The sequence below is a fragment of the Rhopilema esculentum genome, chromosome 7 (assembly GCF_057945365.1).
Source record: "Rhopilema esculentum isolate cy_ngs chromosome 7, ASM5794536v1, whole genome shotgun sequence".
In the NCBI taxonomy this organism is placed as follows: Eukaryota; Metazoa; Cnidaria; class Scyphozoa; order Rhizostomeae; family Rhizostomatidae; genus Rhopilema; species Rhopilema esculentum.
Genome location: NC_142821.1, coordinates 6096480 through 6109276, shown reverse-complemented (window position 1 = coordinate 6109276; position 12797 = coordinate 6096480). Strand labels below are relative to the sequence as shown.

Genomic DNA, 12797 nt, shown 5'->3' with positions numbered 1-12797 from the left:
AACCCTGTGACAATTACATTAAACATATTTACTTCAAATTTGAATTCATTACGATATACTTCAGAAAAAAATGCTGGTTTCTTGGCTTAGACAAAGTGTCATCTTTATATTCAAACATGCCTTGGATTGACAACGTTTCATCGAAAATTTAAAAGTCAAATTAAATAGGCTATAGCAAATTTTTTTGACTGCGAAGCCTTGTATGGCCTATTTTACCAAAGCCATGCTCCCGCCCATTCAAAAGGATTGCATTCAAAAATTTCAGTCGTTTATAAACTTGTGTCTCGATGTGAAGCTCAGTATTCAAGAGCTACTAGTAATAGGCTGTTAGAGCAAAAAACAGCATGTTCCCGCGAGCATCAGGCAAGAAACGGTCACCAAATGAACAGCAACGCATAGTTGCAAAAGTCAGAATGTCAAAATGCGATGTGCGATTGGTCAACAAATCAAGTGTGTGCCAAAACGTTATAAATCATTACGCAAGCAAAATCGTATGTAAATATAGGCGTTTTGTAACCTCTCTTCATGAAAACAAAAGATTCAGATTTTTGTAAGAAAGAAGTAGTTTGTTTTCTCCTTTAGACTGTAGATAAAAAGTTGGCGACCGCCAATTGGTATGAAACAAGAAAACATTCAAAGGCGTCATTTTTCCTCTCACGTTGCTTTGATCCGGTCTTGATGTAAACTTGTGCATACGTTAGTCATACACTCATCTTTTTAAAAAAAAACAGGTCATAAGAAATTGTGCATACCTTAGTCATACACTCACCTTTTTTAAAAAAAACAGGTCATAAGAAACGGTAGGCTCAATTTTTCGAAAGTCAAGAAACAACCCTACCCAAATGTAAAAAGGCTAAGATACTTTTATAATTTGCCTTTTCCGAGTTGACACTCGAAACAGTCTTGACATTAAACATAATTGTATATTGCAACAATACATTTGACATGCAGTTTGCATTCATTCTCAGTAAATTGTACACTCAAGAAGTTTGATGAAGTTCAATGAGCTGAACTGTTTACAGATCTCAACAGAGTTGGTCATCCTAGGGAAAAAAATTCTTAATCACTTTGTTAGTTTTTATCTCTGAATTTGAGAGAACTATTTTAGGCAGGGCTATGGCTGCAAAAAATCGGATTTCTCACCTAACCGAGATGTGTTGACGGTTTTATATACTTTCGAGTAAGGAGATTCTGAATCCAAGATATAGCAAAAGTGTTGAGGTTGTTAAGTTTTGGGGTTGTCAACCTTTCAACGTGAATATTCTGGTCTTCCGGGTATTTTTGGCAAGATCAAAGATTGTTGTTTTGAAAAGTGCACCTAAAGCCCCGTTAAAACGCTAACATCATTTCACTGCACATCGCTCAACATTTGTACAGTGATGTTTAGCGATGTTGAATCGGGGTGTGTTCCGCTGAGTTCCGGACTAAGTTCCAAGCCCCAATCGCGCTCGCAATTCGGAATGTTTAGTCAATTGTTGAACGAAAAGTTCAGCCGTTTGGCAACCGCATAAACAACGCTAAACAACACTGAATATGACTCAACATTGTTTAGCGAAATGTTGAGTGAAAAGTTGAGACGTTAATTCCATGTATCCGGCAGCTCTCCGTACCTAATTGATACAAAATTTATATTGTAGAGTAAATATTCTAGTTATTTGTTTCTCCTGTGCGCAAAGAATGAAATGAATTCAATAATTTTTTAATATTTAAAACAGATGACAGCTTCCATTTGGGAGTGGCGTCTAATCCTGTTTGGTTGAAACCCAAAACGGCATTTGGCACTAAAGTTTGCACCTATTTACTTGAAAGGTAAAGAAACTGTTAAATGACAAAATTGCTGTTGTTCAAAATCTTTCAGCTGAGGTTGAAATGCAGCACTCTGTGAAAGAACGAACCCAATAGGGCTCGGGGGTATTCAATATAATTGAAATATTTTCATTGATTTCCATCTAGTTAAACCATAGTCAATTGACTATGGTTAAACCGTGTCCGGTATTGGTTTACTTTAAAAAAGTATTATCATTGTGAATGACTTTGTTTGGTTTGCATCAACATTGTATTTGCATTTCAGATTAAATCTGGAAGAGGTTGACTGAGTGGGACAGTAGCCGGATAACTTCGTCGAGCAGCCGTGAGTTCAGAGACGAGCAGATATGAAGCTTATTGTATGCGTATTACCGATACTTGCGTGCCAGCTAGTGAGTGGATCTTCAAAAGGTATGTGCAAATCTTATTGAGTAAGGGAGCGCTCATAAAGTATCTGCTATATGTGGGTGGATGATATATGGGTGGGCCATGAAAAATTCTGCCAAACCTGTATGGGGCTATAGAGAAAGTGGTGCTCATTTTGTGGGGCCATTACAATTTAATTATGAAAATGATATTTTTCCAAATTTGCAATTGACGAATATTGTGCACTGATGCTAGCAATTGGCACTCTTGTAACACCATAGTTGGAATGAGGTTTATTAGAAAACAGAAAATGAAGATGAAGTGAAAGTTCAAGGGCGCAAGATGATCACTTAGAGCTTGAGACAGGGTTGCCAACTGGCCTACGAGCCCAGTCGCTTAAGGTGAAAATCGTGACAGACTGGAACAAAGCACCAAACTTTTTATGGTGATACCTGGGGGCATGGAGAACATTTCCAGAAGGGGTGCCGGTTTCTATCGGTTTTGGTGGGGTAAGCTAGATATCAAAATCGTATGACGTCATAGAAAAATCCCCATTTTGCTTTCCTGGACATAATCTATGTATGATTATATCAATGGAGAAGGTATAGATGATTGATTTATTACTGTACATGATCCATATGTAAAACCACTTTTTATTTTATTTCGGCCCATTTAAAATTTCTCAAAACCGGGGGTCAGCACATAACTTTGCACGCTAATTTTCAAGCATTGGCGCTGTTGAGCCTACTTGTGAATGCAGATGACTTCAATTTGAAACATAACGTGCCGAAACATAAACATGAAACATGCTCTAGTTTAGGCGCCTTAAAATATCAGGCAACCACAGTGCCACAGGGATGACTCGGAGGAAATGCCCCCGGTTTTCCGTAGGGTAGATTTTGTAATTCTCTATATCTGATGAGAAAATATCGAGGATTTTGGTTCTCTGAATTCGAAACTGCCAAACACCGATGTAACCAAGAATTAGTCAAGGGCGTTCCCTATTGGTAAAATTAGAATACCCGGTCGGTAACAAGGTCTTCTGAAAAGACTGGAAATAGATGCAAGATATTCTGACCAGTCGATGTAATCATTTTTCTTGAGCATTTTTTGCTGCAAAGGAAATAAAGCATTAATCCATCAATCTGTAGTGCTCTTTCTACTGCGAAATTAATCTCACTTTCTCTAGGAGTAGGACACTTCACTGCCTGAACAACTGCATAATTGTGCGGGAGGTTGCCTTGAATTAGGGCTAAAATCGAAGAGGGACTTGCTTGTTTCTTCATTCTCTTTTTTGGGAATAAGAAATACTAATGGCTGTTTCTTGAAAAGGCTAGATACTGAAGTGGGATTATGGTTATTATTGTCAAGCACAACGATACTGAAAAAGCATTTTCTTAAATTAACAGGCCACACAATGTCACATTCTAGACAATTAGCAGGCCACACAATGTCACACATTTATTCCTAGCTGATAAAGTTATTCTTCCAGCAAATAGCGACAGTGGCGGATTTCAGTGGCAATGACGGTTTTTTGGGGGGTGGGATAATCCTAGTCAAAAGAGCAGTGTCCTCTAAATCAGTTGCCATCTTTCTAAGTAGGCAATCTAATGGTTTAGTTGAGCAACTGTCAAGGTTCCCGGAAGACAGGGAACAGAAGATGCATGTTGCTTGATAATGAAATACAACCAGTTTTTGTTTGGAATTTTCTCACTTCGCTACGGTCAGCTTGTTCTCTTTTCGTATTTTCCATTTTTGATGTTGCAAACTTTAAGCAGTGGAAGACTGGCGCAGAACTTCAAACCGGCCACGAAGATTTGAAAGGGGCTCTGGGCGGGTGTGATCTGATAAACTAAGGCGTAGTCAAGTGACCGTTCATCATAATCGATCAATTTCTAGGCAACATAACAAAGCGAAGTTGAAATATTGATTACACATAAGGGCTGATCACTCTAAAGAAAATTGACATCAAATAAGAAACATTCTGTCTGACTTGGTTTTCATTTTTTCTTTTCAAAAACAATTTTGTTATTCCTTGAATGTTTGAGCCAGACGATCTGTAATTTTTTCATTTTTTCAAACTGTTTAGCAGCACATCTTGATACCCATTTGCACTGTAACTTAAACCTTATCTTTTTTCGTAGTGCTTCCTAAACAATACTTTAATTTCTTTAACTTTGGAAAAAACTTTGCAGTTGACTTAAGTGACTGAGAATGTGCATAAGACCTTGCAAGACAAGCAAGGATTGTCTCAGGCCCGCTCGTGCTGTCTAAATTTTGATATCGCACATTGAACAGTTTTTGCAAGCAACCTTGAATTAATCTGCAGCGCTGTTTCGTTCTTCATATCTTCTTTTCATAGCTAAAACATACTAAGAAGGTTTCCTTGAAACTTTGGTAATCATCTGCTGTAGACATAAAGTATGCTTAAAGCGATACTTTCCACAAAAAGGTTTAGGCTAAATTATTACGAAACCAGTTTAATCAAATGCTAACACAATTTGCATTTCTTCTTTTGCCTGCCAAGAAAATTGTGACATTCTTGTCCCCTCTTCTGAAAACTACTTGCGACTCAAAGTTTTACGTAGTTATTATTCATTGACATACTATTGTTCAAACTCACCCAGAATGTGAAATTTTCTTGTCATCGCTTGAACATAATTCATTATTCCTCGAGCATTTTCTGTGCAATTCTTGTCAAATTTTATTAAATGCAGCAATACTTTTACCCTGCTCTGCTCCATATTGAACAGTCAAAGGCAAGCAAAAAATTAGTTTGTTTGGGAGAAGAATCTTCAAAACGGTTCTGCTAGCATTTCCTTATCTTAACGCTATGGCTTCAGTAAAAGAAATAGGTTCTTTCCTACATGTGTCTACAGCTAAAGCTGAAAATGTTTTAGTGTATCAGAGTGTACTAGTGAATCAGAATTCCTTACTTTGCTGGCTGTTCCGCTTCATCCTTTACCAAGGCAAAGTCTTAAGGTTAATCTCCATTGGGCGAAATTATTTGGCTTCTTTGCCGGCGAAAGGTTATGAGCATGCGTACTTGAATTTTTTCGTTTTCTGTGCTGTGTGCGAACGTCGCACACAGGCTGTGTGCGACGTTCGCCTTGAAAGTTTAAACTATTTGAACTTGTTTCTCTGTCGCCGGCGAATTCGACGTCCTATGTACATATGTCTGAGTCCAAAAGCAGCTTCGTGTTGGACGAGGAGATAATAAAATTTCTTGTTACAAGTACGTTACATGTTTCTTTTATAATCCTATCAACAGTTCTGGGGCGAATCCTATAGCTCATGCCAATTGATACATGTGGTTCACCAGAAAAGAGTGACACATAGTCTCTCTTAGCACCTACTGGTTTGCGAAACTTCGATTCGTTCGCTAGATATGGAGCTACCAATGACAACAATTGCTTAAACTTTGCATACGAAAAAAGGTAAAAAAAAGTTGGTGGTCATATGATTGTAGATCTATAACCAGATTTTTGCAAGCACCTAGCTATTGGTAGCATTTATGTACCCAAAGCCTTTTATTTGCTTTTGGTTTCTTTGTTTCTTACTCTTCAGCTAACAAACCAAATCAAAATTTTTGTATTATCATCCGAATTCTTGAAATGATTGTCTCGCAAGTATTTGCTTTCTTTTTGGCACGCAAAGCTATTGTGAGCTGGAGATTTTGCGCCATGTAGTTTTCGCCTTTCGTCAGCGAAAAAGCGAAACAATTTCGCCCAATGGAGATTAGCCTTTAGTGATCTCTGTGCGTTTATATGCTGACCCCCGGTTTCGATGAATTTTCAATGTACACTACCTAAATAGAAAAAAGGTTTTTCTTATGGATCTTTTACAGTAATAAATCAGTCATCTAAACTCTCCCCATTGATGCAACCTGACATAAATTATCACCAAAAACATTATTGGAGATTTCCAGAGGGTATGACGTCATGAAATTTTTATCTCTAGCTTACCCCCCGGAATCAATAGAAAGCGGCACCCCTTCTGGAAATGTTCTCCAAGCCCCTAGGTATCACCATGAAAAGTTTGGTGCTTTATTCCAGTCTGTCACAATCTGACCAATAATTGGAGATAAGCGACTGGACTATACTGGGAGGCTAAATTTGAGAAATCTGGCCTCTTTTAAGAATGTTTGGCTACGAAATTTTACCTTTGGCCTCCTGCCTCATTTTGGCTATTTTTTGGCCTCCTAAAGGAATGCTCGAAAATGAGATTAAAACACCATAAAATCATAAAGTGGATAATCATAATATGTCTATGAACGAGACAGACACTTGAGGTGGCATTGATTTAATCCAAATGGATCATTGTCTGAATTTCTCATGTAACGACGTGAAGTCATTGCTATAGCTTATTTTTTTCAACATTTGATTTGCTTACTTTTTGAGTGTTTCCTTTGATAACTGGGCTTCCGACGAATGGGGGGCCGAGTGGCCATGCCCCCACTTTCCTCCAAAACAATAGAGCTTTTTTCAAAATCTCCTGTCATGGCTGTTGAAGTTTCCCCTTAGCTCCCCCTCCTTCCCTTTTTCAAACTGTGTCGGTGCTCATGGATAATTTATTTAAATAGAATTTTCAAACAATCTTTTGATGATACAAAACTTTTAACGTGTTTTATCTATGTTCTAACGTTTTATACTCTGAAGAGTGCTTGACTAGAAGCTTTAGTATGACCTAAAATGTTTGCTTTCTTCAAACCCATTTTGAAATAGAATTAGCAATTTTTCAGTAATCAGTAACACGCATAATCGCAGAGATTGATCTACACGTTTGTAAAAAGTTACAACAAATAGTGAATGATCCTTTATTTGCTCGAGTTTCTAATTATGTCGACCAAGTGGCAAGGTAGATATTACAGTGCAAGGAAGCACAAGAAGTCTTAGGAAGCGCAATATGTTTGGCTTACAGAGTCTTCTGATAGAAAGGGCGATGGATATACTGCAAACTAAGCTTGTTTTTTACTGCGCCTTTGCATTATGACGTCATTGTGTTGTGGGTAAATTTTGCCTATTTTCATAAACGGTTTGGCTACTTAGTACCCATACCACCGTACACAACTCTCACTTTGGACATATTCAGCATAGCTTTAAGTAGAAGAAAAACTTTTGCAGATGAAGATAGGTTCAGACCTTAAACTTTTACCATTGGTGGCTCAAAACTCGAAATAAAATTACTGTTATAATAAGGGTTTTTATCCTTTACAAAGTATCCACGATCATTTACATGTTAGTCTGAACTTTACATCCCTAAGGACCAATCTCATAGAGCTCTTAAATGACGACATCATAAAAATTTCCCATGAATAGATTCATGAGCCTCACTTTTAATCATGAAAAATATGTTAAGATATATGACCAGATGAGCACAGGTTCTTTCCCCATCAAACCTATGTAATTTGGTCTTTGTTCATCTCATAACTTTATGAAAAAAGTTAAATAAATAATAAACCCTTAGCAAACTTTCAATCTTTTATTGGCCAAATCACACCATATTTTTGACATATTTAACTGATTTTGCATCTTTAGAAGTATTTCATGGTGTTCTTTTTGGTTATGTAGTCAAAATTCAAAAATTCTAAAAATATATGTTCATGACGTCACAGTTAAGCTGGCGGAGGCTAAGATGCCCTCTGAAATTGCCTCAAAAATCATCTTATGATGCTCACGGGTAATGGCTTCTGAAAATGACATTGACATGTCCTATGGAGTCATGAAAATTATCTCGATTTTTCTATTGGGCCACAAAGATAAAATACAACTACACGTTTTTACAGAGAATTAGACTATACGTATTTTTTATAAGAAAATAAGATCCGGTGCTGGTAGGCAGATCCACAGCGCATGCTTCACATGAAAGTTCCATTCTTTTTACTTATGTGTAGTTCCTTTTTGCTTCAGTATAAATGCAATGAAAAGTTCCGTTTACGTTCTTCTTTCTGTAGTGTAAACGGGGTCTAAGAAACTGCTCGAGGATGATTCCATTCAAAACGAGATAGAAATGATTCTTTTGGACGATGAATTCCTTTTTGATACAATTCGGGCATAAAATAGAAAAAACAATTCTTTCAACCGATTAGGTGCTTTCCTTCAAGGCCACCTAAACAATATTTTTACTCGTGGCTTGAACGTACTCATGCGTACCCTATTACTCATCTAAAGGTACATGCGCTTGTAGACCAGACAGAAATGGCGGGGAGTACCACTTTGGGGCGGGGAAATTTTGATTACCAGTTTCGAGTTCTTTATCAACTGGTGATATTGAATTGTGATGGTAAACGTGAATTTGCGGCCGTTTTTGGAGGTAAAATGGGGGCTAAATCAAGAGAAATTCCTGCTTATTCTCTGCGGAGGAGAAGCGTCGCTGGAAGGACGTTTTTAACAAAATAAATCTTGTCTAAGCAGTGGAATATGAAGGATAGTTTATCTTTTTTGGTGGAAATACGTATTAAGTAGTAAAATGAGTTTTAATTTGTCACGTGACGTCTAGTTACCCCCATGTCTCTATATGGATATCTTATTAAAAATGGGCAAAGCAAAATCATCCGTTGACATCGGAAATTCATTTTAGCTTTAAGAAGGTACTGTGGTACTAAAACTATAAAAAGGGACTTTTTGTCGTTTTTGTTAATCTACATTGATAGTATTAATTGGTCTTAAAGAGTGTTACTGTGCTAATACAGATAAGATAAACGTGGAATCTTGATGAGGAAATCAAGATCTATAGTACCCTGAGTACCAGACTCACTATATAAAATAATAGAGAGTCTGGTCTAGTGCGCCCTTTTCTCGTTCTAGTGAACTTACTTGAAAGAACTGAAGTCTACTTAACAGACTAGGCCTGTGAAACAAGACTGTCGGATGTAAGATTATTCGGTATATAACAACGAAAGAACACCCGAACTCGAACTTCAATACTCCATTTTGTATTCCCACGCATAACATAACATAACAAACCGGGCGCATGCCCAACATAACATAAATACGAGGCTAATAACGCCACACCTCTCCTCCAACAAATAATAAACAGAACAGTAACATAATAAAAATAATTGTCTTTAAAGTTTGCTAATCAGAAGTTGTGGCCAGCGAGGTAGTCAGGCCGAATTACTTTCCTGCCACTCCTTGTCGTTACTGGCTGGTAAAAGTTCAATTGCCTGTGATCAAATCTGGTCTCAGCATGTCTGGCGGTTGCTGTCTCTTCTTCAGTAGCATCAGGTCGTGAGTGAGGTGCATCTTGCGGATCAAATTGCTCCATTTCAGATTGGTGATCTTTATAAGATCGAGCCACTGCTTCTCGCTCCTTTCTGGGGAAAATGATTGAATCTTCTTCATCTGCAAAGAATGGCTCTTTGGTTTAACGTAGAAACTTTCGATTTCGTCTGAAGATTCTTCCATCTTCAGTTTTTACATTACAAGATCTTACACCAACTTGCTCTATGACACATCCTTTGGTCCAGCGGCCTGTTCTGTCAGAATTTCTTGGCTTATCCGGACTACATCATCTTTCTTTAATGCACTTAGCTCCCTTGTGCCTCTGTTATAATACTTTGATTGTATCTCTTTCCTTTTTTGAAGTTTTTCTTGGACACAAGTGACAACCTTTGGTTTAAGGAGCTTCTTCTAAGGAGCTGTTTTAGCTCGTCTGCTAAAAATATGCTGGGAAGGAGAGCTTTCCATCCCCTCAGACGGCGTGTTTCGCCATTCTAGTAGCACGAGATAGAAGTCATTGCCAGATTCAGTTTTTTCATTAGCATCTTTGCAGTTTTGACGGCATTTTCTGCTTTGCCATTACTTTGTGCGTACTCTGGCGAGCTTAGCTCGGTGTTAAATTCATATTCCTTGGCAAAGTCCTGAAATTTTTTAGAGAAGAAAGGTACCTTGTCACTCATGAGCCTATCTGGTATGCCATGAGTAGAGAAGTGTCGCTTGAGCTTCTTCTTAATTTCCCCAGCAGTTTTGTAAAATAGACGATGTATCTCAAAGTAGTTGGAGTAGCAATCCACAGTACAGAGGAAGTCTTTGTTGTTGACTGTCAAAATGTCAGCAGCAATTATTTGTCAGAGGCGGCTTGGGATTTCACGAGGAATAAGGGGCTCTCTGGCTTGGTTGTTTTGGAATGTGTTCAGATTTCACATTTCGTGATGAAGTCGATAAGATCTTTGTTCCTACCAGGCCAGTAAACTGCTTCTCTGGCTCTTCTGAGGCAGCTCTGTATTCCTGTGTGTGTTACATGCAGTGTATCCCGGATCTTTTTGCGCAGTGTTTCTGGAACAACTGCTCTCTGACCCTTGAATATTACGTCATCCTGTGTTGCTAACTCGTCTCTAATTGAGAAGTATGGATGAATACATCAAGGAAGGGTCTCTTTTCTTTCTGGCCACCCATTCAAAATTATTTCTTTCAGTGCTTGTAAAGTGCTGTCACATTTGGCTTCTCGCTGTATTTCCTTAAGCTGTGGCTCAGAAATGGGGAGATAATTTGACATGTGGGTAGTTTCGACTTCTTCTTCAGTTGCGGACTTTTGTCTCTCACTTGTCGGCAGGTATGCACGAGAGAGTGTGTCTGCTAGAACAATTTCTTTGCCAGGATTATAGCAGATTTTAACATCGTATGATTGCAATCTTAGTAGCAACCTTTGCAGTCTCTTTGGAGCAGAGGCGAGTGGTTTGCTGACTATTGAGACAAGTGGTTTGTGATCCGTCCAAAGTGTAATCTCTCTACCATAGACATAGCTATGGTGATGTTCCACTCCAAATACTTGTGCAAGCAGCTCCTCCTCTATCTGGCTGTAATTTTGCTCTGCAGGGGTGAGGGCTCTGCTTGCAAATGACACGGGACGTCCCTCTTGCATGAGCACGAAACCAAGCCCCTTTGATGATGCATCAGCCTGGGCTTCTGTTGCTGCTTTATGGTCAAAATACTTCAGAACTGGTGCCTCGCAAATTGCTTTTCGTATTTCAGCAAAAGACTTGTCATGGCATGATCTTTTCCCCATACCCATGGTGCATCTTTGTGGGTCAAATTTCTCAGAGGTTCACATAGTTCAGATAGTCTGGGAAGAAACTTGGCCAGGTATTTTACCATGCCAATGAACCTTTGTACACCAGCGACATCTTTCGGCTTGCTCATCTTTGTGATGGCTTCAACTTTTGCGGGGTCTGTTTTAAGACCATTTTGTGTTAGGGTATGACCAATGAAGGAAACTTCTTTGCACTTGAACTTGAATTTGTCCTTGTCAAGCTTGATGTTTTTTTGACAACGTTTTAAAAGTGCCAGCATGTTCATGTCATGATTTTTGACAGTTTCTTCGTATGTTTCTCTTCTTCCGGTAACAAGAGCATTCTCAGCGACTGCATACACCCCAGATAGGCCTTCAATGCACTGATCGAATTTGTGTTGAAAATGTTCTGAAGCTGGTTTAATTCCAAATGGCATCCTGAGGTACCTCCAGCGCTTGATTCTTGATGCTTGATTCTTCACCGAGGTCTATTTGAAGTTACCCTCCCTTCAGGTCGATTTTGCTGAATACCTTGACACCTTCTAGCTCTGGTAGCACATCCTCAATGGGCGGTAACGGATAATGACTTTTTTTCAATGCTTTGTTGAGGTGTTGTGGATCGATGCACACCCTCAGTTTCCCATTTTGTTTTTCTGCAATGACGGGATTTGATACCCAATCTGTTGCACTTGTAACTTTCTGAATGACATGAAGATTTTCCAGCCTTTCCAATTCAGCCTTGAGTTTTGCTTTAAGAGCGATTGGTACTCTGCGAGGCGGCATGACAACAGGGGTTTGTGACTCATCAACATCTAAGTGCAACTTGCCTGGCATGTGACCCAGACCTTCATAGACATCTTCAAAACGGTTCTCTATATCTGCAATACTGAGTGGAGCCTCTGCAGTAGTCGATAAAATTTGTTTCCATGACAACCGTTTGTTGTGCCTGTTGATGTGTGCTGTTTGAAGCAATACTGTTAGAGCTAACATTATCTACATTTGCGTTAAAGATATTAGCACAATTAACAGTCAGTAGTCCCATCTTTTGTGCTGCATGAGCTCCTAATAATGGTTCATAGTCACCTTTTACAACGACAAATCTGACAGTGTACTCAGTCTGGTTTTTTGGGTTTACTACCTTAACAGAGGCGTAACTTGGCCAATAGGTTTGGGGGGGTGAAAAGAGTTTCTGCCCTGCAAAACTGAGTGGTGCCCTGCAGACCTCGTAGCAACGGTTTGTCTATAGGTTACTAGTGAAAGCTTTACCAGTGTACATTGGTCGTTACCAAGGACAAACTTCTAAGCAATAAAAACAAACTTGAAACTTCATTGCCTATGAAATATCTATTTCTCTACGTGAGCGTAAATTGTTTTTTTATATTCACTTCATTTAATGTTGGCTTGCAAAATTAAGCCAACAAACAGCTAATTGCGTGGGGGGGGGGTACATGATGTAGATAGCGCAACGAAATTTATCCCAGTGGGGCTAAGAATCAAGTTTAGTGAGGTAGGAGGACCCACCATGGTTGGGTCCGACGTGAAGAAAATTTTTGAAATTATACCTTGTAAAAGGGCTAAAAAGCATCTTTCAGACAAAAATTTAGCAAAATACTATT

General features: G+C 38.7%; 1 protein-coding gene across 2 annotated transcripts in view; it reads left to right on the top strand.

Annotated features, from left to right (window-relative positions):
* LOC135683199 (uncharacterized) overlaps positions 1-12797 on the top strand; it is a 75697-nt gene that overhangs the window by 16807 nt on the left and 46093 nt on the right. For both annotated transcript variants that reach the window (XM_065198391.2, XM_065198392.2), the window contains exon 2: positions 2072-2217. In XM_065198391.2, the coding sequence (XP_065054463.1) occupies positions 2154-2217 (64 nt within the window). In that variant the 5' untranslated portion in view covers positions 2072-2153. The remainder of the gene's footprint in view (positions 1-2071; positions 2218-12797) is intronic.